The 27,995-nt window shown below is 38.5% G+C and overlaps 1 protein-coding gene across 1 annotated transcript; it reads left to right on the top strand.

Annotated features, from left to right (window-relative positions):
- CFAP69 (cilia and flagella associated protein 69) lies at positions 1–27,850 on the top strand. Its single transcript, XM_035130000.2, has 23 exons — positions 1–350; positions 2,846–2,908; positions 3,300–3,362; positions 5,273–5,382; positions 7,131–7,207; positions 8,201–8,299; positions 9,808–9,957; positions 10,062–10,239; positions 11,363–11,486; positions 12,171–12,219; positions 12,310–12,431; positions 12,949–13,165; positions 14,584–14,748; positions 15,316–15,428; positions 15,987–16,105; positions 17,580–17,661; positions 19,403–19,595; positions 23,143–23,280; positions 23,674–23,750; positions 24,059–24,256; positions 24,807–24,893; positions 25,378–25,482; positions 27,253–27,850. The coding sequence occupies exons 1-23, from the start codon at positions 210–212 to the stop codon at positions 27,397–27,399; spliced, it is 2,817 nt and encodes a 938-aa protein (XP_034985891.2). The 5' UTR covers positions 1–209; the 3' UTR covers positions 27,400–27,850.
- Positions 27,851–27,995: the final 145 nt, after the last annotated feature.

Raw genomic sequence — 27,995 nt, 5'->3', positions numbered from 1 at the left:
GGCCTCCCTCCCTCCCTCCCCTAACTTAGGAGCTCAACATCTCTCCCTCCTCCTCCTCCCTTCGCTGGCTTCTCCCGCTCCCATAGCAACCGCGCCCGGCTTGTGTTGTCGTCGTCGGCTCTGGCACCGTCTCGGTGGAAGCGGCGCCCGGCGGCACCTGCGCCTGAGGCTTGAGCTCCGCAGAGCCCGAGGGGGCGTCGTGGGACGCCATGTCTTCCACAGCCAGGCCCGAGCCTTCTCCGAGCCTTCTCCGAGTCCCTTCCTTCGCCGAGACGGGGAGGTCGCCTTCCTCGTCCTCCAGGCAACTGCGCCCTTCGGAAAGCCAGCTCAGCAGCAGCCTCGGGCAGCAGGTGAGTGAAGGGAGAGAGACCGGGAGGCCGCCCTACCCCGAAGCCCAGCAGCCGGCGCCGTCTTCCCCGCGAAAGTCCTTCAAGGAATCCGGGGGCTCCGCCGGTGAGCTCGGCCTCCTCCTGCCTCGGAGAGTCTCGGATGGAGGGGATTCCGAGGCTCCTCCCCTCTCAGAACCAATGGCATTTTTTATTTTTATTTTTAATGGCTGCACCCTCAACGTTCATGCGCCTTAAAATCTAAAAGGGCGGGCTTACAGGCTGAAGGGTCGACGTCAAGGGCTCTGCCCCTAGGGGCTTGCAATCTAGAATGCGACATCACAGGGTGCAGGAGTGGCGGGGGAGGGGTGGAGAATCGAAGCGGAGGAAGATTATTGTACGCATATTTTTTTATTTACTTGCTCAGTAAAGAAGAAGGGCATCTCCTGCTCCAAGCAGCTAGTTAGATACCCTGGCGTCAAGCCACGGATGGTCAAAAACGGCACTTTGAATTTGGACTTGGATAGTTGGAACAGATCGGGAACCAATGCAATTGACTTGTTCCAATGCAATTAACTTGTTCTTCTGTTTAGCCTTGTTTGCTCCACCCTCCACTTTCTCTTCTGTAACACCCTATAGTGCTGTTTCCTTCCCAGGACATGTAGCTTCCCTTGCTCCCGCCAAGAATGTGATAGAATTATACTCTTGGAAGGAACCCCAAGGGCCATCTAGTCCAACCCTGAAACCGGGCTCTTGATTTGTTTGTTGGGAGGAATGAGGCTAGTGTGAACTGTAAAGCATTTGGAAATTACCACTATTAGTATTTTGAGCCACCAGGCTTTTATGAATATCTATTAAATTGTCATTCATATGCCTGTTTGGATTAGTGTGACCTTCATCAGCAGGAACATGCTTCAGAATGATGCAAATGACAAAGAGTGTTAATAGTGATGTACCAGAAAGACATTAAAATGTCCCCCCTCCACCCATTATTAGGCTATGAATCACCTTCAGGGATAGGAATTCAATGTTCCTAAGGCAAAGGGGCTGACTAATCAAGGCCTCACTGCCATATATCCTGGCACCAGGGTAAGGAGCTAGTAAGAAAGGCATTAAATAAGATACCTGGCCGAGATGTATTTGCTCCACTTGTTTGTTGAAGTATGTTATATTAAAATCGAAATTCTTCATTGAAAATTCTGGGTGTCTGCTTAATTGTATGTATTTGACTTTTCAGCCTATTAAAATTTGGCTCAGCTGCTATAAGCATTTTTCATAAGTAGGAAGGTTTTAACTGATGTTTATGCTGTTTTAATTTCTGCTCCAAAACATTAGAGACTGGGATAGCTCAGTTAAGTAGAGCACGAGACTCTTAATCTCAGGGTTGTGGGTTCAAGCCCCACATTCGGCAAAATATTCCTGCCCCACCCCACCTACCATTGCAAATCCTAGTTAGTCCCCATACTTCTGACATTTTCACCAACACATTTATTGTAATGTTCTGTGTTTAATGATGAGCAGGTCAAAGAATTTGAACAATGATTAGAACTATGTACCACCAGAGGTTTTGTCTCCTTTAGATACTTTCTCACTCTGCTTCTAGCCCTGCCTCCTGCTTGGGCCTCACCTCCTAAACTAGATACTGGAGGGACCCTTAAAGGTCTTTATCCAGACATTTACATTAGAAAGCCAGAGATTCTGCCTAAGGATGCTGAATTTTGCACCCAGTGCTAATTCATTTGATTACATTGTACAGGGTGATTCATAATGAAGTATACAGTTTCAACGCACTATAAAAAAGAAGAATGTAATATATCTTATGTTACCTGTAACAGAATTGTAGGGGAATGTTTAAAGTTTTTTTAGAAACAGTCACAGATGTTCTATGTATGCAGCCTTTATCACACGACACACATTGAACCGGTAATCCATTTCTGCCCAAATGCGACTCACCCTACGCATTGATTTTCCTATTGAATGGTGGTGCAAACACTATTGACGACTTCTTCCGATACACACGGTCGTCCAGGACTTCTAAGTTTGCACAAGCAGCCCGTAGTTTCAATTTTTTTATGCCAATCATAGATACATTTTTTGCTTGGAGGTTTTTTTTCCGAATCATGATCGAAAATGCCGTTGCACAACAGTTACAGATTCCATTTTACTCAATTGAAGAACACAAAACACCTTCTCCACTGCAGACGCAGCCATTTTGCCTGACTAGTCATGTGACATGCACACTATCGCGTACTGTCACTTCCCTCAGCAGCGGAACACATACTTTGTGAGTACTTCTACCTCATGTCCATGTTATCACCTGTTACTGTCTTACAGCATCTGAAAACTGTATATTTCATTATGAATCACCCTGTATTTGTACAGAATTGTGAAATATATACAACCATAGCTGGAAGTGAAAGAACAACTAGGAGGCGAGAAAAATGAAAATAGAATGAGACATGTGCTATATGCTTAGCAATTATTAATCATTTAAATATTGATTAAATAAATCTTTTTAGGATAACAACTTGAAATCCATGAATCTTAATCATGTTGTCAAACTGCTTGAAGAAACAGAATTAGTAAGTATGACCAAAGCATTAAATAAATTCTACATTTGAAATAAGTTTATTTGGATTTCCATTTGTTTCAAAACAATTTCCATTTGTTTCAAAACTTGAAAGTGCTTAACTTTGGCTGGACTATTCTCTTCCCATTAATTGTGCTTAAAATCGTATAGACCTTGATCAATGCCTTCATTATTTATTTTAGGTTAACTGCATATTCTCTAGGTGACATAAAATAAGGTTCCTAAAAAACCAGTAAATATGAAATCTAAGTAACTTACTTAAAATGCAGTACTGAACACATGACTCCTGGTGGTTCTGTGCTCTGTAGCGTAGAATGTTTGTGCAAAACACTTTAAGCATTGTTCACACTCATTTACTGCTCTTTCCCATCCTGTTTTCTAAGAGTAATTTGGAAGATCAGCTTGAAGCACTGAAGAAGGTTGCAAAACACTATGAATATGGGCTTGTATCTTTTTTGCTGCTTTGTTGGAAGAAAAAAGGAAGGCAAAAGAATGAAGAAGAAAACACAAAATAATTTTTGTTCCAGTTAAGTTAATTTATAGATTGCTTCATGTCAGATAGATGAGCACTTAATTTTACTGCTCTAATAGAAGATTGCATATCTGTGGCGTACTTTGGGCAGCAAGTGAAAAGAAGTCAGGAATAACTGCAGCAGTTTATTTTTTAATATAATCTATACAGTGGTACCTCTGGTTACGAACTTAATTCATTCTGGAGGTCCGTTCTTAACCTGAAACCGTTCTTAAGCTGAGGTACCACTTTAGCTAATGGGGTCTCTCACTGCCGCCGTGCAATTTCTGTTCCCATCCTGAGGTAAAGTTCTTAACCCAAGGTACTACTTCCGGATTAGCGGAGTCTGTAACCCGAGGTGTTTGTAACCCGAGGTACCACTGTATTCCATTTGTTTTTGTTCATGAAATGTTATTACATGCCATGTTTCTTGGAAGATAGAATAATTAAAATCTAGATCAATAATTACTTGCTACAATTTATCACAAAATAATACATAAACAGGCCACTTATATTGATATAAAGAATGTCGGTATAAGAAGGCTGATATGCCTGAATGTGGGATAATATGAATTATGGTGTGGATGCAATGGCTTCTGCTGGGCTAGTGCCAAATATGCTGGAATTACTGAATATGAAAAGATTGGCAAACAATAGATAATAATCATTTTACAGTGCAAACGCTTAAGGTTACAGACTCCGCTAACCCAGAAATAGTACCTCGGGTTAAGAACTTTGCTTCAGGATGAGAACAGAAATCGCGCGGTGGCGGCAGCGGGAGGCCAAATTAGCTAAAGTGGTACCTCAGGTTAAGAACAGTTTCAGGTTAAGAACGGACCTCCAGACAGTGGCGGAGCTTCATGCTCTGGCACCGGGGGCGGGACTGGTGCCCGTTCTGGGGGCGGGGCACACATTCTGGAGGGGCGGAACATGCGTTCCAGGGGCAGGGTGCGCGTTTTGGGGGTGGGGCAGGCACCCGCAATGACACCCCTTGCAGCCCGCTGCTTGGGGCAGCCCGCCCCCACCGCCCCTATCTTCCTACGCCCCTGCCTCCAGAACGAATTAAGTTCTTAACCTGAGGTACTACTGTATTGCTCTTTCAAGCTAAGCCATTTTGTCACATGATCTAAGAAGGATACTTTACACAGAATACTGGGAAGGATACTTTGCAGTGTTGCAAAGAATGCAACTATCGGATCCCACCATTCTCTGCAAAAGATCATACACAGCTTCATTAATGCCCCTAAAGTCTTGTTGCTCTAAACCTTTGTTTGGGTCACTTGTACAGTTGACATAATGAATAATTTACAGATAGATCTGTGTAGTCAATGTTATATTGAAGAAGATAATCTCATTTTCATGCTTCCATAATGTGCGCTATTCAAAGCAAATAAAAAACGTGCTTTTGTTACCTGAAATAAATACCTGTCAGATCATAAAAGTTAGATATATAACTTTACATTCCTGTGATTTCTCTGGGATTTGTAACCCATAGCCCCACTTGAGTCTAGTCTCCTCATAGCAACAGGAAACCCTGTCGCAGACACAGACCGCACATGTGTATTTAGTTTGGGTGTAAATATTTTTTTTTAAGGATGGGGTGCCTCATCAATTAATCTAATTAAGTTTCTAGAAACAGTTTATTCATTTAGAAAGCTGCTCTTAGAACTGTGGAAAAATTAGCTCTGCAGGACTTATGTATCCTCTTCACTGTTAGAAATCTGGCACACTGCCTCCTTAAACTTGTATCTAATTTAACAGCTGACATTTGAAGGTTTACTTATCCATTTTATTATTTAAAGAGGTTATTATACATAATTTTCCTTGATTCCTGATAATTACAAGCTTCTTAATGATTTAACGCAAATATCTAAAATTATAAATCTATGTGCTGAAAGAATTCCACTCCACAATGTTTTCCTAGAACCAACATGTGAAATTCTTAAATTATATGGGTATGTATTTCATTCTTTATTTAATGCAGGTTTTTATTTATATGTTTCTACTGGCATTAACAGGTGTTTGTTCATCTGTTCATTTGCCATCTCTGTTCTTTTTTATGTACCAGTTTTTCCAAATCTTATTTCTATTGTCACACATTCTGGAAAAGAAGCAATTGCAGCACTAGGAATTCATTACATTTATACCTTAGATACAGGGAAACCAGTTTCTGACAGGTCTCTTATTGCCCACAGGTCAGTTTATTGTACAGGGAACATTATCACCAGGAGATGGTACCATTAAGTGTGTTTTACTGTTGGGAAATAACCCTTGGTGATTTTAATGTATTTAAGAGATGTAAACATCATATGTTTTAAGAGCTATCCTGCACAGAACTAGAAACAAATTTGAGTCACACTAGCCTCAAGCTTCTAGGAACCTGGTTGGCCAGACACTTCAGATTTAGTAACCTTACTTAACACATTTACAGCTGGTTTGCACATAATATTAAACCATGGTTTAACATCAGCAAGCTGCATGCTGGGTGTATGCTACTCATTAGTACCCATTTTGCTCCTCTCCAGCTCCTGTCTTTACCCCACCAGGAGGAAACACACCAGAGACTGACTTAGTGTATGTGCAAACCAGCACTCAAGATAGAAATATTATAAAGTTGGACCTTGAGGAGATTCCCAAAGCCAGTGGCCTTTTATGAAGAGCTATTATTGAAGTCAATTATAGCACAATCCTATGCATTTTTACTTAGAAGTAGATTCCATTATATTAATAGGGCTTTCTTCCAGGTAAGTGTGATTAGGATTGCAGCCTATATCACTTATGAACAAACCAGCCTCACTTTAAACAATCAGACACATTGTTTTTTTCATTATTGTGAGTATTCTGGAGCATGACTGAATCATCTTTACAATAATGATTATTATTGTGTGAATATTCTAGAACGTAAGCAAAATACATGGAATAGAAATAAGTGTCTCATCAAGTACAATTAAATTCCTCTTCTTTCATCCTGCCTGAGCATGTGATTTATATTATACTAGATTATTTACTTAAATCATTTTTACCCTGTTCTTTAGCGAGAAATGCTCACAAAACAGCTGACATATAATCAGTAACAAACAAGACAGTCCCTGCCCACAGGGACTGCCCACTAAAATACATAGCATAAAAGGGGAAAGATGGAAATGGAAGAGGAATGAATAAACTCAGATACCAGTATTGAAGTTACAAAGTTATTATAATGACCAGCTTAAATAGAAAAAATTCAGGAAGAGGAGGAGCCAAAAGGAGCTGGTCTCTCTGAAGAATTGAGGGCCCTGCATCATATCTGTTCATATCTGTCCTACTGTTGTAGCCAATGAGACCAGCCAACTGCCGCAGAGGGGAGGAGATGAATGCAGCCGGTCTGCTGTGGTGGGCCCTGCTGCCTCCCGCTCCATTTCTGCAGCCAGATATTAGTATAATGACTTCCTCTTGCAGTTTATAGTTTTACTTTTGGATTTTTGTTTTATATCAGCTAGTAACACTTAAGTATTTTCCTAGAACAGCTATAAATATTAAAATAAGATCAGAATAGCTGTAAATGACAAGCTGATCCTGGTAAAAAAACAAATGTTGTTCACTTACTCTTCTTATGAAAATGTTGGTGTACAGAACATATATCAATATCATGAAAAGGAATCACCTTTAGTTTTCCATGGTAATTCAGTACTATTGTAATAACTGTCTTGTTTAAATATTGCAGGTTACCATTTTACAAAAAGAAGTTATCTGATGAAATAAACTACACCAAAGAAGTTCAAGAATCAATTGCAAATTTGGGTAATTTTAGATTGTACACACACACACCTTTTTAGACATGTCTATATGGGCCAGAAGTTACCTGATGCTCTGTAAAATTGCTTGTGCTATATAGGTTATTCCAAACCTAAGAACCATGAAGAATTTAAACGGCATAAGTTTTATCAGTTACATATTTCCACCATCCTGTGGTTGTAATCTTAAACTTACTTGGGAGTGGAATTTGCATCTGTTTAGGGTTGTTACCTATGTGTTTCCATCAAATTATGCTTGTTTATCTCCTTCAATACAGTCTGCTTAAGCACATACTGTATAGTATAGCATTGCCTTGGCTTGTAGGTCATGTGTCTCAAACTTCACTAGATATCTTTTGTATAATATGAAATATATTTTATGTGGTTTTCTTATATTATTCTCATGTATTTCACATAAATTAATCCCTCTCTCTTTACTGCAGTGTGGGGTGCTGATTTTTGGTACATGACTTACTTAATGTAGACTTTGGTGTAGGAGGGCTAGGAAAGTAGAGAAACAAAATTAAAAAAAATAGTTTTGAGCAAACCAGATAAACAAAACTATAAACATATACTGTATATTAACCAATATACCAAGATACTATGTTTCAAAATATTTTAAAGCCATTATTAAATATTATTAGTAACCAGTTTTTCTTACTGAATTCTATAAAAGGGATCCTGTTTACCTCAAAATTGCCTTCCTTAGTTTTTTAAATATAATTTAGCCATGAGGCAAAATCCCATGTTTTATCTATCTATTCTTTAATAAACTTTGTCATAAATAATTTCAGTTTTCCTGCATATAACATTTTAGAGGTTGTTACTATAATGAGACTAGTTCTTTGTGCTCCTGTCTCACTGAATCATCCATGTATTTCAGTAAAAGTTGGGTCTAATGGGTTCTCATATCCTAAGACTCTTATTAATTGACTGTTGGTTGTTTTCCAGAACCTTGCATTCCCACTACACAATTATCACATTCTCTCCATTTCCCCAGGTTACTTAATGAGAGTGCCATATTCTCAAGTAAGGATACAAATATGTAAGTGTGTAATTAGCTTTTACCACACTGAACCACCAAAGAAAGAGTATGAAGGTACTCTTTTTATTTTTATATATTTGTATTAACTGCTTAATGATGTGTGCAGTGCAATCATATGAGTGCTTACTTATAAGTAAGTTCTATTCTATTGAATAGGGCTTCTACATAAGGGTGCACAGAATTACAGCTTAACGGTGCTATCCTAAGTATAGGAAGCCAGCAAGCCTACACTGGCTTAAACTAAAGTAGCATAAGTTACTTCTATTCCAAACTGTCTTCAGGAGTGGAACTATACTGTCTGTTGAGCCTGGGAGAAGAAAAACAAGCCTTGATATAGAGTTTGACTTAACATCACCCTTTTTGCCAGTGTAAGTTCTTCTGAGTTGTGTGGTCACATGACTAAGTTGAAGGAGGTTTGGAATAGGTATAGGTCTGTGCTTGCCCTATCAGAACTCCAGAACGTCCATGGAAGCTTTGCCAACTTCAGTTTCAGCAGTTGAGCTAGCAGAGCCTTGGTTGATCCAAGATGATGGCATTATAGGGGCTGAGCCCGAAAAGCCTGAAAAACTCACTCATCACGGCAGATCTTGGGTTTGGATTGGTATGATAGTCATTTAATTTATCATAGGCCTAGATCAGACAGACAAAAGATGCTCTATCTGTGGAGGAGCGAGCAAAAGCATGGTGGAAGAGTTGCACCTAACTTGTTTTAAAGCACACAAGTTCTCCACAGTGAGGTCTATATGTACACAGTGCAGAATCATATCATCCCTCTCCCCCCTTTTAAGGGAAATGGTTTCAAGCCACTATTCCTTCAGTAGCTTCTGGGAATACCCTTGCACACATTATGAGTGTGATAAAGGGAGATGCATGTGAAAACATGATCGTCCTGGGCAAAGGTCTAAATTCGCCATATATGCTCTTAGCATCTAGTCTAGCATTGTTACATTCAAGTATCTATTTCCTGATCAAGCATGCATTCCAGCTGGATGCTGTGTTTGGTTGGTAGATTCATATTTTCAAGCTTATTCATATGGTCTCAATGGGTGATACAGCTGAGATACAGGATGGCATCTCCTGATTCTAGCACCTGCTTAGACTGGAAGCAACTTCAGCAGTTAGATATGCCCCACCCCAAGTTTGCTCTTATTCATAGAAAAGAATACTTTAACTCAATGTGCTTGATGATATTCATGATCCTTTTATGAGATCATGTGCTGTATTAATTAATAATATGTTGTATTAATTTTAGGTTTTACTTACACAGAGACACTTTTTTCATTTTGACAATTTTCCAACCATGGTCAAATAGTTGTAAATTACTGTTGTGTTTCCATGTTCCCTCCTATTCCGATAGCATTTAATTAAGTGGGGCATCAGTCACAGGATTCTGGCCAGATGTAACATAATAATATGTTTGGAAAATTATTTAGTTATTAGGAGTAGGGCATTTCTGAATCTTTCCATAACAAAATATTACATGTCCACATCGTCCTTTGTTTGCTTTACATAAATAAGATTTGCATAATATGACAGACTTCTTTAAACTATTGTTTCTCCAGTTTACCAACCTGTAAGTGAAAACTATAAAAGGCAGATGGTGGAAGCAGGAGGTTTAGCAGAAACTTTAGTCCTGGCACTGACATTAGTTGAAAATCAACTTCAAGAGAAATTATGGATAATTAAAACACTGCAACATCTTTCTATTTCTGGTTAGTATAATTTATTTAAAATATAATCTTATCTTATTTTGCTTTTCTATTTCATAAAACATTACAATATGACAAACCTAATTATTGATCCTTTTCTATTCCAGAGACAAATTGTAAACTTATGATGAAAGCTCAAGCACCAAGAAGATTATGTTCTCATCTTAATGATGCTGACCCTTCTGGACAGCTGCTATTCCGTTCCTCAGAAATCCTCTGGAATTTATTAGAAAAAACCTCTAAGGAAGAAATTATTGAGCAGCTCAGTAATTTGGAATGTGTAAAGTTAAGTGCACTGACATAGCATATATAATCTCAGATACTATTCTAATAACTAGTTCATAAATTGTAAAGTGTTAAGGATTTTTAGCTTGTATTTTTAAAAAGAAAGAAGGAACATATTTTCACTAATACCTAGTATGGATAATCTTCCAAAGTTATAATAAATAGGTGAGTGTTGTCATCCCCATCATCATAATAAAACACCATCTGTACTGTAGACTTGTATTTACAGGTAGGCAGCTGTGTTGGTCTGACGTAGAAGCACCTTCCAGTAGCACCTTAGAGACCAACTAAGTTTGTCATTGGTATGAGCTTTTGTATGCATGCTGAAGAGGTATCTGAAGAAGTGTGCATGCACACGAAAGCTCATACCAATGACAAATTAGTTGGTCTCTAATGTGCTACTGGAAGGATTTTTTTATTTTGTAGATATGTATGTCACTGTGTTGCAATTAATAGTCAATGCAGGGAATTTGCTGCTACAAAATAGGATGATGGCCAGTGAATTTGGTGGCTGTAAGAGTGGATTGGTTGAATTCAATGTCAGTGGTTAATCACAAAATGAGGGCTAGTATGCCTCTGAATATCAGCTGCTGGGGCTCAGTGGCTGAATAGAACTGTTCTTCCACATGCTCTTCCACTAGGCTTCCTAGAAACATCTAGCTGACCGTTGTGATACAGGTTGTTGGACCAGACTAGATAATTCTTCAGTATTACCTAGCAGGGTTTTTCTTTTCATACAATTGTCGAGTTGGAAGGGACCCTGAGAAACATCTAGCCCAACCTCCTGCAATGCAGGAATCTCAACTAAAGTATCCATGACAGATGGCTATCCAATCTCTGCTTAAAAACCTGCAATGAGCATCTTTTGTACACCTAATTTTTATCAACAGTCCCATCTTACTGCACACTGAGCAAAAATCTGATCCTCTATTTTGCAGTTTAAGAGTTTGGTAATGTAATACATACTTCAAAATAACTTAAATATGAAGTGTAAATTAAAAGTGAAGAAAAGAGTGGGATTTCAGATTTTGATTATAAATATATATATTTGATTATATCATATATATTTGATTAGAGATAGAGAGTGCATAAATTAAAATACAGAATATCACCTTTTTATTAGTGCTCTGAAAGAAGCATTTACGAACTTACTTATACATGGTTCCCGCCATTATGATCGTCAGCTAAGAAATGACATTTTGGTGATCGCCACCCTTGTGGCTCAGAACCCAGGAGCACCAATGATTGTATGTATACTATACAGTACACAATTTTGAGTTTTGTAGGCCCATTTTATGCTGGTATTTTGAAAGGACTTTTAAAAGAAATGATTGTATTATTGTGGTCTGCTAGTGCGTTTGTGTCAGCATGTCAAATATAGAAACAAATCCCCTTCCTTGAAATGTACTGTGTTACTCAGTTGTCTTTCAAAAAGATGTTTCTTAGGATTTTGTAGTTGGCAATGTCCTCTGGGGTGTTTCTTAACATGACTTGTGTGTTGCTTAGTTATTTTAGGGCTCCTGGGGGTATCTCTTTCTCTTCTTCAGTCTTCTGCTTTCTTTGTTAATTGGTCTCTGTCCATAAGGTTGTCTGTACAAACATAGTCTCTGTTCCAGGAAATTAAGATATGCCTTGTGAGTGGGGCCATTTCTCATCTCCTAATCTCATAAGATTTTATGTCCTGTCTTCTGACATAGGATCTTGGTACTTAACCATTTTCAACTGCCTTTCAATTACTTGGGCAATTCATAAGTCCAGTTATTTGTGAAAAACTACACTAAAACCCCTACCAGGTTTAGTATTTTCTAGTAAAGCTAAAAGTAATCTACCATTTGTTATTTTTATTATTTGTGTACCCTACTTACATGAATGTAGTAACACTTACACTGTTTCACCCCCCCCCCCCACTGTAACTTGTGTGTATTTTTTAGGAAACAGGGTTTGCCAAGCTGTTAATATTGTTTGCCACTTATTTTGAAGGTAAGCAGTATAACTTTTTAGTAATTGATACTTCAGTTTATCAGTAAACAGTTAATTAGTTTACCAAGAATCTTTTTGTTTCATTCACAGTAAAAAGTCATAATCCTTTGGTAAAGAACCTCAGGCTGACTTACTGTTACGAAGATTTTGAGTTGAAAAAGTTACTGCTTAACATGCTTACTGTACTAGCGAAAGATTTATGTATCGTACAGGTAAGATATATGTGATTATTTAGTCATGAATCATTTTAATTAGCTGTGTTTACACAGTTTTTTTCTACAATCCAGTGGTATATACTTTTATGAAATACATAAATATTATACGCCAGTGTGTAACTTGAAACTTACTACTGTACTGTTTTCTCACTACAATACAATTTTTATTTGAAATATGCTGTGAGGCTAAGCTATACTTAGAAGAATGTGCACAAGCAAATCTGAAAGTGCTATGACAATACGTATATAAATCAGACTTCCAAGTTCAGCCTATTACAGAAACCGAGTGGACGGTTTTCTGACAATTTTTAGATTGCTTTTTAAATGGAACACATTCTTGCCAGGCACTTGCTATGACATAACAATAGGATGACCATTGGTCTTACCAGTGGCACCTCAGAACAGAAACATTAAGTACAAGTTCTATAAAAGTGGAACATTTTGCTTCACTTCTATAGATTTATTTTTTACTTTTTCAGTGACGTTTTATATCATATCTCCTTCCATTGTTTAGCTGCTACAAGAGGGTAAAGTTATATTGGCTTTGTTTCATTATTTAAAACCAAATGAAAAGCCAGGAGTGGTTGACATGTCTGCTGCCCAGTATGAAGAGTTACAGCTCCTTGCAATTGCAACCTTAGCTACAATGGCTCCCTTGTTGGTAGATGACTACATGACGTGCAAAGGAAATACTCGCCTTCTCATGTTTCTTGAATGGTGCATGGGCAATGGTGAGTAGGTGGGATAGAACTACTGTACTTAAAACATATCACTTATTATGCTTAATGCCTGTACTTAGAGAAGCAAGAAGCTTAGAGAATCCATTTCCTAATTTCACATATGAAAGTATTGTAAGTCCTCACTATTCTGTAGGTGAGGAATTGTTTTCAGGATTGCCAAGGACATGGTGACCATGAAGCTCAGTACCAATTAGATGAGGAGTGGAGAAGCTTTTTGATTCCATGAGTCAGATCCATATTAGGATCAGTCTCATGGACCAAATTTGACAGGTGGGCACAGCTTCCCACCTGCAAATCATCTGATGTCTCAATGACATCAGGTGCAAGGTGCTCTGAGGTCTCAGATTTGTAACATCAAGGCACCTTGCAAAGTATAGCTTTCTCAGTTATTACATAATGTTGGCCTTGTACATGGCATAGTGCTTTATAGTCTGTGCAAGATATATTCAGCAGTCATGCTTGTGTCTTTTGGAAACAATGCAGGATGTATTTGTATAAGCTAGAATCTTATTATTATAATTAAACAAAGCCTTTAAGCATATTTTTATCTTATATTTTAATTTATTTTCAGTGTTGTGTCTACCGCTGGTGCTGAATTACAGTCAACAACCATTTTGTGCAGGGTTCCATTCCCAGCCCCCACTCCACCCCCATTCCACCATTTTTTGTGACTTTTTTGTCATTTCCAGGTTTGGTGCTGTGTGCACATGCACAATTATGCATCTTTCAGATGCATGTTAATCAGTCGTTGCCTGTATTCAGTCACAGAAAACTGAAAATCAGTAGTCTTGAACAAATAAATTACAGATTTGACTGTTGCATTGAACCGCAGTTGCATGAACACTGCAACACTGGGCAGGCTATAAAACAAGCACAGTTTTTTTAAATGTAGTTTTCTTTGAATATTTCTCACTCTATTATCAAAGACCAGTGGGAGACCTGACATGCCAGGGATCAATATTAAACCTTATCACAGTTGTAGGAACTGTAGTAAATCAGCTTACAAGTATAGGATCAACATGCTTATGAAAGAAACAGGAAACAGTCTGGACTGGTATACTTAGATTCTTCATTATGTTAGGGGAAGTGCAGACATTGCCTTATGCCCTCTGTCACTATGCAGTTGAATTGGGTCTCATGTGTAGTACATTCCTTTCTCTCAGTACTGTATTTCTTTTCCCCGCACAAATTAACACCAGGGAGCCACGAGAAAGTCTTTCAGTAAATCTATGATGATCAACCATGAAATGTCTTATGTTGCAGACACTGGTTGGTTATGTATGTTATGTTAACAAAGTACAGTGTTAAAGTCTGCAATATTCTTCAAATCATATTTACACAAAAGACCTTGCCATAGCCTAAACACACTGTATTGCAAAAGAAGATGCTTTGTTTTTGTTTGTTTGCAGATCCTTTCTTTGCTCAAGGTAACAGCTTCCATGGTACTGGCGGTCGTGGCACCAAGCTTGCACAGATGCGCTACACCTTGAAAGTACTGAATCCTGTTGTGTCCCTTTGTGATGATGATGTAAATTTTGATCTTTGTGATCAGGGAGCAATTAATCAACTGTTAGGTGAGGTATATATTAAATAGTCTTTGCTACCTTTTGCCTGAATTGATGAACTTAACTTCTCCAGCTTTCATTTCTACTCTCTATTGAAACTTTACTTTTTAATCTCTAATAACCAATCTTCCTTTTCCCCACCCTTTCAATACATTATGCAGAATTGCACTGCCCACAGGTTTCACATATTGGCTCCAGTTCCTGAATAGCAATGCAGATTCATAGCATGAAAATCGAGCATGTTTTCTTTGAGCAGACATTTCATCTGTGTTCTTTCTGTTTTCACTTTAAGAGCACAACCCTGCTGATTGAATTTACATGAAAGGAAAGATCAAATCAGTATATTGGGTTCAGTACACAGTAATACACTAGGATGCCAATTTTAAATACATATCAAGAACTATAGCTATTATCCAAAGAATTTGTGTGTGTAACAGGGCTTTTAACCTTAAAAAAAACCAACACACACGAGCCCTTAGCGGTACCTAAAGTAACTCTGCGTATTTTGGCCAAACTATGTGAAACATTTTTTCTGGAGGAGTAAAATTGATATTATACATTTATTTATTCTGCTAGGTATCTTAAAGAATACCACAAAGAATTATCCAGAAAGTGCCATTGTGGTAGAAATTCAGACTGATGTTTTACTTCTCTTGTCAACTCTTTGTGAAAATAACCTTCATAGAAAGGTTAGTATTTTCTCGTTGTTTTTAAAATCTTGGAATCTAATATCGGAGTCTAATATTATAACGTATAAGCAAAAGAAGTTATGTACTTATGGTTTCTGCCTATAGGTCATGTGCTCTTAGTCCCTACTTGTTTAAATCTTAAAATGTTACAAGTAGTTAACCTTCCCTAGCTGTTTGGAGTGGAAGGGACTTTGAAAACCAGTTGGAAGATCCAAAGGCTTAGCCAACTGCATAGATACATCTTATTCCATTTGGCAAGAATTAATCTTGCTGGGACCCTCTGTTCCCTAAGAGGGTAAAAAAAATAAAATGATAAGCCTCTTCAATCTTCCTTTCCTCGGTAGCGTCAGGATGCTTGAGTGAGGGTTCTAAACTGGCAGAAGTAGGCTGCTTTTCATATGTCATATGATAACAGATGGCTTGCCTCTGGGTCTCTCCAATCATAGAAAACTACAGAGAATGAATGTGATGGTTATAATAATGATTAAGTGTAGTGTAAATTATTATGAATGTGTACAGTTTTTCTAGATTAAAATGGCTTTGATATATATCAAACAGGAACTCTTTGGATGGGAAGGAGTAGATACACTTATTCCTTTTATGAAGATGGAATCAAAGAAATTCTATAGTGGATTGGGTCATAATCATCTGCTTTTTACTGCTCTGGACTGCTTATGGTATGTTCAGCTATTTTTACTGTGACCTTCTGTAAACACTGGCGGAGGAAGAGGAGTGCAGGGGGAGCGTACCGCTCCCGGCAGCGTGATCCCAGCAGGGTGACATCACGGCTGCCCCCCGCTCACACTGGGCGCCACACCCCCGCAGGTGGCGCACCATGCCCCCACCTGCTCTCTGCCCCCCGGTGCTGGAGCATGAAGCTCCGCCACTGTCTGTAAAGAGGATTTTCAGCATCGCAAGAGTAATGTAAATGCACAGTGCCACAAGATTATGTCTCCTTATAACTGCACACTTTACATTCTCTGAATATCTTTGGTTTCTGTGAGTTGAAATGCTAATGAATTGACAATGACTACTACATTTTTCTTTTTTTTAATCCATTTTGTTAATCTCTTGGATTATCTTTGATTATCTGTCAGTCAAGAGTATACTGAAATGTAAAAAAAAAAAAATCAAGTAAGTTCTATATAAAGGAAGAAATATACTTGAATATAAAACTACATAGTACCCCAATGAGGCTGCCTTCCAAATGTAGCAGTAAAGTTCTGTGTACTTTTTCATCCATTACATTTGGGGATTAGGCCCGGTATTTGTACAGTGTGGCAACTGCTTTGGTCACCCTATATGATGACCTCTGTTGGGAGAGAGAGATGCATGAGTGTGACCCTGTTAATTCTCCCTAAGCTCTCAGCAGCTTTCGGTACCATCAACCATGGGACCACCTTTCCCCATATGAACCTACGTGGACCCTGCATTCATCAACTGAGTCTTTCTGAGGGAGGTGTGGAAGGTGGCAACATGAGAACGGGCCTTTTCAGTGGTGGCTGGATGCTCTCCCAAGAGAGATACACATGGCACCATCATTACCCATTTTTAAGTGGCGGACAAAGATGTTTCTGTTCACCCTAACATTTGGGTCTTAATTGGGGTTATAGGGCATGATTAAACTATGCCCAAGCCTACATTTGGTGTTGATCTTTAATAGGGTGGGGTAGGAGTTGTCCTTTTTATGTTATCACAATATCTTTGATTTGATTGAAGTTTTTTTATCTGTTTTGAAATTTGTATCATATATCCTTTTATAACATTCATTACATTCAAATTAATGTAATGCAGTGGTACCTCTAGTTAAGAACTTAATTCATTCTGGAGGTCCGTTCTTAACCTGAAACTGTTCTTAACCTGAGGTACCACTTTAGCTAATGGGGCCTCCTGCTGCCGCCGCACCGCCAGAGCCCAATTTCTGTTCTCATCCTGAAGCAAAGTTCTTAACCTGAGGTACTATTTCTAGGTTAGTGGAGTCTGTAACCTGAAGCATCTGTAACCTGAAGCGTCTGTAACCCAAGGTACCACTGTAAAATAGAAGCACCCAAATTTGATATTTTCCCATTTTTAATGTGTTAGTGTAAATCCCATGTGTGTTCTGAGAGTAAGCAAAAGAGATTAAATGAACCGAAATTATTTTCATTTAAGGTGCTGTGTCATGGGCTGTACTATTTTAGAGGACTATTTTATTGAAAGAGAAGGCCTCTTCACTCTCCTGGATTTGCTTGTTGTGAGTACTATCTATTGGGAAACCACCTGTAACTCTTGCTGAAGTATCAGGTTTCAGCTATATGTCCATTGTTGTGCTCCCTGTCAGACTATACTTGATGTGCGTCTGTGATGCTCATGCAACCACAATCTACACTGCTATAGTAAAGACTCTAAATGCGCACACACAATTTTTCCATGTGCCAAGTATGACTCTTTGCTCTGAAAATGAAAATGTGTTATTCCCATAACAGAGGTGGTGCCTTGCAGTCTGTAGTTACAGATGGAAAATGGGCACAGTTTTATTTACAAAGAAGCAAAACATGAAGAAAGTCTGCACTGTACATGCACAGCAACTAGGAGCCACTGCCTCAGGAAACAGACCTTAGGGAATTGTTGGCATCTGTCTGTCTTGGGAATGACAAATTGCACAACATTAGGGTCTGTTCATACTCTGCACCAAAATAATGCAAATTATGGAAACAGTAAATCTGCTCCAAGAAATACATGCTTTGAAGTGAAGTAAATTAATAGAACCTCAAATGCTCATATTTTGCACAAACATGTTCAATTTGCATACTTTAATCTGAAACACCTACTTAAAAAGAGATACAAATCAAGGGTACTGTATAATATAGTAGGCAGTGTAAGGTAAAGGCAAAGGGACCCCTGACCATTAGGTCCAATTGCAGACGACCCTGGGGTTGTGGCACTCATCTCGCTTTATTGCCCAAGGGAGCAGGCGTACAGCTTCCGGGTCATGTGGCCAGTATGACTAAACCACTTCTGGCAAACCAGAGCAGCACACGGAAACACTGCTTACCTTCCCGCTGGAGCGGTTCCTATTTATCTACTTGCACTTTGGCGTGCTTTCGAACTGCTAGGTTGGCAGGAGCTGGGACAGAGCAACGGGAGCTCACCCAATCATTGGTATTCAAACCGCCAACCTTCTGATCGGCAAGCCCTAGGCTCTGTGGTTTAACCCACAGCGCCACCCGCGTCCCTTATAGTAGGCAGTGTACAGTACTTAGATAAAAAAGAAGGACCTGCCTACAGACTCACACTCTAAAATGCAGGATTACACAGGTGGAGGAACGTGGAAGCCTTAAAATACAATCAAGTATGAACACAATGTGGAGTACAAATGCAGAGGGTTTGAACAGACCTTTGTAGTGATTACATTTTCAAACATATTTCTAAAATGAGAAAAGCAGAAAACTTGCATTTCACTTATTTAAACTGGGGACAAAGATTTTCAGGATTTAAAATTCTGCACCTGATAATCAGATTCCATTCAAAATATCACATCCCCAGAACTGGAAAAGACAAAGAGCCTAATAATTCCATACAACTTTTAACAAGTATTGCTCAGACATTTTTCTGTCCATCCTCATATATTGTACACTTCAGCAAAGTCCGCCCTCTAAAATATTTGCTTCATGCATCTACAGGTTTTATAATGGAAAAATAGGTAGTTAGTGTTAACAACTGAGCTCCAGTTCAAAGCTCTGTGGATTTCCTCTACATATGTAAATAAGAGATGCCTTATTCCTTTCACAACCCAGCTTTGCATGAATTCCAATTCATTCAAAGTATTCATTGACATTGAAGTGTGTGGGAGAATCCATCTGTGCATTTGAATGTCTGTGTATTCATTGGGCCACTAGATCAGGGTTTTAATGCTCAAAGTTTTTTATACGGTATATATAAAAATTTATTAGGGATTTGATTTAAAATTATGTCCTTGTTTTTCTTCTGCAAAGTTAAATCAAAAGAATGTTTGCAATCTAATACTTGGGATATTAGTTGAATTTTGTGACAACCCTAAAACTGCTTCTCATATCAATACCTGGCGAGGGAAAAAAGACCAAACAGCAGCCAATTTATTAATAAAGTTATGGAGAGAAGAAGAGATTCAGATGGGAGTGAAACATGATGAAGTTGGGAGAATTGTTGGTAAGTATTAGATTGCCAAGTATTTTAATATCATAGTAGTTGTAAATTTAAGAGAATCACTGAAGTTTTAAGAAGAGCTGATTTTTTTCTAAGCGTGATTATATGCAGGAACACGGAGAGCGGGGTAAGGGGACTGCAGCTGTGCCATACTCAGAGCTGGCAGGGTTTCCAGACTCTGAGCTTTCATTAAAAACAAACAAAAAACAAAAAAAAATCTCTAGCCTTTGTGGAACAAAAACTACGAAGCAAAATGGGCAGGCACTAATTTCCAAGGTTACGGTGGCCACAGAACAGGCTGCCCAGTAACTGGCAGCCCAGGGGCACCAAGCAGCACCGCAATTTTTGCGCACACCCCCAGCCTGCACCCCCAGCAGGGGCAGTTTTGCCAACCCCTAGGTACGTCTCTGTGTTTGAGTCTTTCTTGGTGTATGTATCACTCCATAATTTTTCTAGGTTGGGACAATGAAGAAACTATTTTTTTCATTATGATGAAGGGGCTTTCTGGTTCATTCTGAAATTGGGCTTCTTTTTGTTTTTACTTTCCCTAGTAGATAAGGGGGTTGTTGCCCAGAGAAAATAATTTTGAAATTCAGGATTTAGCATAGCTATGATAAGACAGAAGCATGTTTACTAAGAAGCAAAAAAAAAAGCAGCAGCAAAGAAAGGAGTAAATTTTTATCTTATGTAGAATTTAATGCAAAAAAAACCGTTTTAAAAATTTGCAAATGCAAATATAAATAAAATTAGTACACCTGCATTACAAGGGGAAGGGGGTATTGTTGTTGAGAAAGCATGGGTAACATCGGTTCAGCAAAGTAGCCCAATATCGCTATGCTAATATTGCTGAGTGGTGGTGTGAGACACAATAGTGCATGGCAACCCTGCAGTGTAGTCCAGTGTTGTTATCCAGTCGGGAGGGGGCCATTGCTAGAAAAATGCAGGGAGGGGTATGCCAAATTGATTGTACCGTAGCAGCAACATAGAGGAATGGGTGATTAATTGCTTTCTCCTCCCTGATGGAAAATGGTATACTTTTGTGGTTGGGTGCTACTTCTAGTATAAACACTTAATTATGTCAAGATGCACATCCTATTTTTTCAAAAGGACAGGGGTTTGACCTGTGCTAATTGTTGGAGATATTATGAGGTCGAAATAAATAAATACGTTGGTCACACAGAACAGAACCCTAGTTCAGTCATGACTGAAAATACTTTATTCTGCTACAGTACTAGTTTGACCACCAGATGGCATTTGCACAGAGCATCTATTATTAGTTAGTTTGTTTGTTTGTTTGTTTGTTTGATTGATTGATTGAGGTAGCTTTGCTTGGTAAATCTGTTTCACTCAATACCACTCTTTATACATATTATTTAAAAACTAAATTTATTTTCCCTAAACATAAACAGTTTCTTGGAAAATAACATTTTGTATAAGTAAAAGTGAAACAATGTAATAAAGTCAGTACAGAGTATAGTAAACATTGTTTCCTAACCAGTATTCTGTTCTCATTCTCCATTCAAATTAATGGTGCTAGATTTGAAGCCCAGTATTCATCTCAGAAAGCCCTCGATATAATTCATGAATTAAAACAAACACCATTGCCAAGTTTTGACTCACAAAAATATACATAAACACCCTCATCATAATAGGGATCGAGTAGTCTGAAAACCAGTTATTACAAACAATTGTTGCTTTTGGGCTGTTGTGGAGAAATGTGAAGAGTTGTAAGAATTTCTTCAATACGTTTTGTATTTTAAAAAATGCTTGGCTCAGTCAAGTCAAGCGGGCCAGGTAATAATTCTGAGGAATAGAGGCTCTTATATATGAAATATTTTGTTGTTTGTCTGTGGTATTTATATATCTCTTAAGTGTTCACATTTCTATACAGCATACATAAAAATAAAGCATACAGAGGATAAAACAATAAAAACTCACCATAAAACTGAACAGAAACCCAAACAGTAGCATAAAATGTATATTGGAATAAGAAAGACATTGTCATGCACCTGAAGTTTGATATTGTTTTATGCTACCCCTGTATCTGAACTGTGAAAGACTCCAGGGTTTTCCAGCACTTACCCAGTGTTTGGTTTCCTTGGAATGAAGGTCAGTGGAGACTGTTATATATATATACTCATTTTAAAAAATTGCATGTCTCAATACATTTTAATAGATAATACCTAAATGACATATAACAGAGTACCGTATTTTTTGTGTTTAACATGCCCCCATGTAATAATAATAATAATAATAATAATAATAATAATAATAATAATAATAATTTATTATTTATACCCCACCCATCTGGCTGGGTTTCCCCAGCCACTCTGGATGGCTTCCAACAGAAACATTAAAATACACTAATTTTTTAAACATTAAAAGCCTCCCTAAACAGGGCTGCCTTCAGATGTCTTCTAAAACTCTGGTAGCTGTTTTCCTTTTTGACATTTGATGGGAGGGCGTTCCACAGGGCAGGTGCCACCATTGAGAAGGCCCTCTGCCTGGTTCCCTGCTACTTGGCTTCTCGCAATGGGGGAACCGCCAGTAGGCCCTCGGAGCTGGACCTCAGTGTCCGGGCAGAACGATGGGGGTGGAGACGCTCCTTTAGTTATACTGGACCAAGGCCGTTTAGGGCTTTAAAGGTCAGCACCAACACTTTGAACTGTGCTCGGAAACGTATAAGACGCCCCCTATTTTGGGGATACAAAATTAAGAAAATGGGGGGAGATTGCCAAGAGTTGTTGAGATTTTTTTGGGGGGGGGAGGATTGCCCAGAGTTGTTGAGATTTTTTGCGGAGGGGATTGCAAAAAATCACTCACCCGCCACACCAATGATGGCAATCATGCACGTCACCACACCCACCAATCGGCTGCCTGCTCGCCAACAGCACCCGCCAATCGCCTGCCCAATTGCCGCAGCAACAGCCAATCGACAACAGCCCTTGCCACAGCCACCAATCACCTGCCCAATTGCCACAGAAAATCTGCTCATGACAGCAACCAATCCCCCATCCCACCTCTGCACTATCCGTGTATAAGACGACCCTGTCGGGGGGTCGCCGGGAGGCAGGACAGGCCCCCAGGCAAACGACATATACGTTCCAGCCTGTCTCTCCCTTCTGTGTGCCACTCGGGAGATCCATCAATCTTCTTCTCCAACGTGATTCCGTGACTCATGCCTTGGGATGTGAGCACACATTGACTTAGCAGAGTCAACAACAGCAGAGCTAGGCTCAAGGTGTGAGTACTAAGCTACTTTATTATATACAAATCAGGACAAAGGAAAAACATGGCTCCTCTCTCTCTTCCTCGGAGAGAAGGGAAAACAAAAATACAACAGAATGGAACAGTGTAAAAACAACTTCTGCTCCCATGACTTCCAACAGAGTTGGAATGTAAATACAGACATGTGATGAAACAATCCCACATAAGAAAAAAATCTGGTCTTATACACAGAAAAGTACGGTACACTCTTTCAGTGAAAGTATTATAATTACTGAATATCTGATGATGAGTGGAATCTAACACTGAAATTTTCCCTCTGCAGATACAAAGAAGCCATTGGTTGGCAAGTTCCAAAGAAAGCAAGAAGTTATTCCAATGCCTGCCAGTTGGCCCACTATTGCTGTTATGGATGTTGCTGAAAACATGCGAGCAAAGATTTATTGTGTAATATGTAAATTAGGTAAAGGCCATGAACTTATTTCCTGCATTTTACAATACCCCTTCCATATACTTTAATTTCTAAGAGGGTGGATATAAAACAGTAAAACAACAGTAAAACAATTTATGTTATTTAACCAAAGACAGCATGCATAAACAGAAGAATGAATAATCAAGAGTTAAAGACAAGTTTGGCAAGTTCATCTGCGTCTGCAACTGCAGAACTAAGAAAAGAAAAATCCTGTATCGCCTTGTCAACCAGCTATTATGGCTGTCTAAGCCAGGAGTTTCCAATATTCTTGGCAGGATCACATAGTTTTGCTAACGTGTCCACTTTGAAATTGCCTTGTGACAGTGTAAATCTCAATACAGAAATAATATTTCTCTAAGAGTAATTATTAATGCTTTACTTTAGGCTTTGAAAATTTGCCTGGCCTCTCCGCCAAGGATTTTGTTACACTTGCTATCATACGTAGATATCTTGACTTCAAGGTAAGCGCTTGTTTAATATGTGATTTGTTATTTATGGTTTTGTTTGTTAGAACTAGTACAATTAATAATCTGAAGCACTACACATGTACTCCTTTGCAGCCACAATGCAAGACACATTGTTAGAATTTAAAATGCCAGACTTTTGCCTGTGATTACACTTAGCTTCCTCTTTAAACTTCATGAATATATAGATACTTGAACAGAGAGTCAAAAGTGGCTCTTTCTGGATCTTTGCCCAAAAAGAGTTAGCTGTCCTTGGTATTGATAAATTATGTAGCTTTTTAAAAGCACCACTTTTGTTAATAAAGGTAGGTGAAATCTGGAGTGAGATATATGCAGAACTTAAAAAAGAAAACATCAAACCCGTAACTCCTGACCATGAAGCACTGCAGGTTATTACCGAAGCATTTGAAAACGTTGGAAAGATGGTTATCTCGCTCCAGACTGAAATGCTGGAAAGCCAACAATACCAGGAACTTCGAGAAGAAGAAAAAAGTTATGCCAAGGTAAGCAAAGAAGCAGCATGTGAGAGGGAACCATTTTTAAAAGAAATAAACTCCCTTTCAACACATATTTATAAGAAGTGCTTTTTCTTTAAAAACTAATAAATTATTGTCTCCCCTATGGAGTCTATACTCAGAATCTCCACTTTTGGGATAAAAATAAAAAATCCTTCCAATAGCACCTTAGAGACCAACTAAGTTTGTCATAGGTATGAACTTTCGTGTGCATGCACACGTCTTCAGATACCCAGATACCCAGGTATCTGACAATAGATACCCAGGTACCTATGACAAACTTAGTTGGTCTCTAAGGTGCTACTGGAAGGATTTTTTTTTGACTGTGTCAAACCAACACGGCTACCTACCTGTAACTCCACTTTTGGGGAGGGAGCTAATTGCAAACAAACTGTAGGTGTAGTGATATTGGTGCCTACAGTGACCAGAGCTCTGCTCTGAACTACAAAATAGGATTCCATATCTGAACTGTGCCACTAAAGACACTTTTGAAGAATGAGAGGTTTTAATTTCCTCCTTAATTTCTTTCACGCCCTAGATTCAATCCCTCCATAAGCAAAAGGAAATGGTCAGTAAGTCCTGGGAAAGTTTCTTGGCCCGGACATCAAATTATGAGACTTTAAAGGTAAGGATATTGTGAATACTGCATTTGGGATGATTTTAGCTCCAATTAATATTTATTTTAAGCTATTAAATAGATATTTATTGTGGATCCTCTTTTCTATTTTGTATAATTTATATTTTCAGGATAAATAGATTAAACTTGAAAATTAAGAATAGGAAGGTTTGTACAAGCAGATGTGCTAAACTGATGTCTTAAATATGTTCAAAGTAATTCCTTCAGTTTCTCTTTGGACAGTGTGAGGTTGTTCAGTCACTTGTAAGGAAGGGGCATTTATGTACAATGTACTTGCTTGTATACTTAGTTAATTGCTAGTTCTTTGTATTACTTTACATCACCATACTTGGAAAGATACACAGTCTGAAACATCCCTATTTGTATAGTAAGTCTATTAATGTGTTAAGGCTAAAAATTAAAAAGACGGTAAAAAGAGATATTTGACTTTGCCATGTCATTTATCCCTCACCCCTTTTTGAAATTTTTATAGAAAGCGAAAAGGATTCAGGAAAAAGCCATAGAAAATTCTAGAACAAAGGTAAAACCTTGCAACGCAAAATTCCATCCAACTGACATTAAAGGCCTAAATACAACTGTAAGTAAATTCTTACAAATCTTAAATATGAATTTCAAAAGTATAAAATGTTACAAAAGTATTATCTAAAGTTGAAAATTCTAAGAATGCAAAATGTTTGTTTTCTTTCCAGCAGAGCAAGTATCCTCTATATTGTTATGAGTTAGGGGTGGAAAAGTAGGCTGTATGCAAGATCCTTCTAACCCCTGGATCCAGAAAGTGTTAAAAATCTAAGCCAGGCTATATTGCTGTTTATTGATTTTTAGGAATTGTTCAGAAAACTGTGTGTGTGTTTGAAAACCACTTTGTGCTGCAGTACCACAAGGGAAAGGATGTGCAAGGCCTTTGGGTAATGCAGCTTTGGTACTGAGGCCTGCATCCTGGCTTAAACATGTTGAAAACCCATTAACTTGGGTATGCCAAGGATTGGGGACTGGGTAAGCTGCTTTGGGATGCAGAACTGTAACAAGGAGTGTGCCCCAAGGAGGAGGAAGGCTTGAAGAGATCCTTATGAACTGGAAGCTTGCTTGAAAGGAATAAGCGGTTACCGTACTAAGCTAAGGTTAAAAGTGTAATTGCGTTTTATTAATTGGTTTTTGATTATGCGTGTTCTAATGCCTTTGCTAACTTGTCTGTTATTTTTCTGCAGGGAAGCTGTATTTTGTTGTTTGTTTGTACCTTTCGGGACAGATTATTGTTCTTTGGCGGGTAGTGCCGTGTATTTGGTGGGGAGGAAGTAGGCTGTTAGAAATGTATATCCAAGGTTAAAAATTCTGAGGATGAAATTTTATTATTATTATTATTATTACAGCAAGTGTTTCACTATATTTTTATGAGTTTGGGGGCAGAGGGAAGAAATAGGCTGTATGTGAAATCCTTCTTAACCCCTGGATCCAGCAAGTGCTAAAATATAAGAAAGGGGCTCTGCGTGAGACAGCAAGTGGGCGATGTGACCTAGAAGTAAAGCAGCAATCTGGAGAGGGGGTCAGAGAAATGTTTGAGAGCAATGTTCAATTTCTGTTGACTCCAAGGCTGTGGCTAGGGGGGAAGCAAGGCACTTTGAGGGTGTTGATGCCGTGAACCCCTCCATTGTAGGCTCGGGTTGTATATATGTGTAAGTAAACCATTTTTCATAAAGACACCACAGTCTCTGCTGTGCCTCATTCCCAAAGAAAACACAAACCCTGGGTAAGCACCTGAAACCCCTGAAATCTCGCACTGCTTGGAGATTGGGGGTGGCGTGCAATAATATTCATCATACTGAAACACTTTTTCAAACAAAACATCAGTTCACCAGCATAGTTAATCTATGGCTCTATCATGCTAATGGAGGTGTAAGTGTAAGCTCTGTGGTATCAAGCAGCCTCTTCAATAACTTATGTGTTAGAGAAAAGAGCATATAAAATATTTTTATTTGTTAGAGATCAGCAGTAATAAGGGGTTAAGGAAGAAGTATGACAGGAAGCATAGATAGCAGAAATAAGATTTGAATTTATGATCAATCTCTTTCATTACACACACACACACACACACACACACACACACACACACACACACACTTCAAACCTAAGGCTTCTGGTGTATGTTTCAGAATGCATGTTTGAAAAACAAATAATAAAAGCATGAATGAGAAAAGTCAATTACAAGTCGACTAATAGTTTTTACATTTCCTTTCAAAATATGCTTTAAAAGAAGAGAATTTCAGAATGTCTCCTTTCCAAGGAATTGTTTTAAAACAGAACTCTTGTTTCATTTTGTCAGAATACTGAGCAGTGTGTTTTGTTTTTCCAGGTTGCATCTGGTCGCTTAGTAACTGTTGAAAGTACACCTGCTGAATTGATTGGAGGGCCACTAGCTGATACAGATCTTGCAGTGAGAAAGCTCTCCATTCGTGGTGGAGCCTTAAAGAGGATCAAAACAGTTAAAGTTGTGGATTAATTCAAGAAAGATTCAGTATCTGTAAAATAAACCTTGTCTAGTGCTGTTCTAGGCAGCTCCCTCTTTCTTGTTAATTTATATACAAATTTTAATCACCTATTTGTATCACACCAGTTAAGTGCACAGTTATTTTTAGATATATATTGCTTTAGAAATAATGTGGAGATCATGATGCTAACAAATAAATTCATTATGTTAAAAATATAGATTATGTCTAATCATTGCCGAGTTGATTTAGTTTGCTTTTTGCTGTCCTTTTGCACTAACATAAATGCATATAGCCATGTGTGTTCTCATGACATTTACACTGACAAGGATTTGAAGCACAAGGGGAAGAGAACAGCCACTCAGGATATAAAGTGAATGTGGCATTAGCAATCACCATCATAATCCAGTAATTGCTTCAAAATGAGGTGAATAGGAGAAATCCAGGAATACTGATGTATTACAGGCAAATACTTTAAACCTTAAATAAACAGGCAGAGACTGATTCATATATTACGTGCATCTTAGTTCCCTGCCTGACACATATTTTGGAGCGAAAATGAACAAGAGTAATTTGGAGAAAGCAATGGTAAAAATCACCCAAAGCACTG

This window comes from Zootoca vivipara, chromosome 12, assembly GCF_963506605.1.
Source record: "Zootoca vivipara chromosome 12, rZooViv1.1, whole genome shotgun sequence".
NCBI lineage: Eukaryota > Metazoa > Chordata > Lepidosauria > Squamata > Lacertidae > Zootoca > Zootoca vivipara.
The sequence above is the reverse complement of the archived record's forward strand: the minus strand, read 5'-3'. Positions and strand labels throughout refer to the sequence as shown.

Bases quoted from the DNA above. Each gene is read 5' to 3' on its own strand.
- CFAP69 (XM_035130000.2), top strand. From the start codon at position 210: ATGTCTTCCACAGCCAGGCCCGAGCCTTCTCCGAGCCTTCTCCGAGTC. The intron at 11,487-12,170 runs GTATGTATACTA...TGTATTTTTTAG, and splicing joins ACCCAGGAGCACCAATGATT to GAAACAGGGTTTGCCAAGCT. The intron at 19,596-23,142 runs GTAAGTATTAGA...TTCCCTCTGCAG, and splicing joins TGAAGTTGGGAGAATTGTTG to ATACAAAGAAGCCATTGGTT.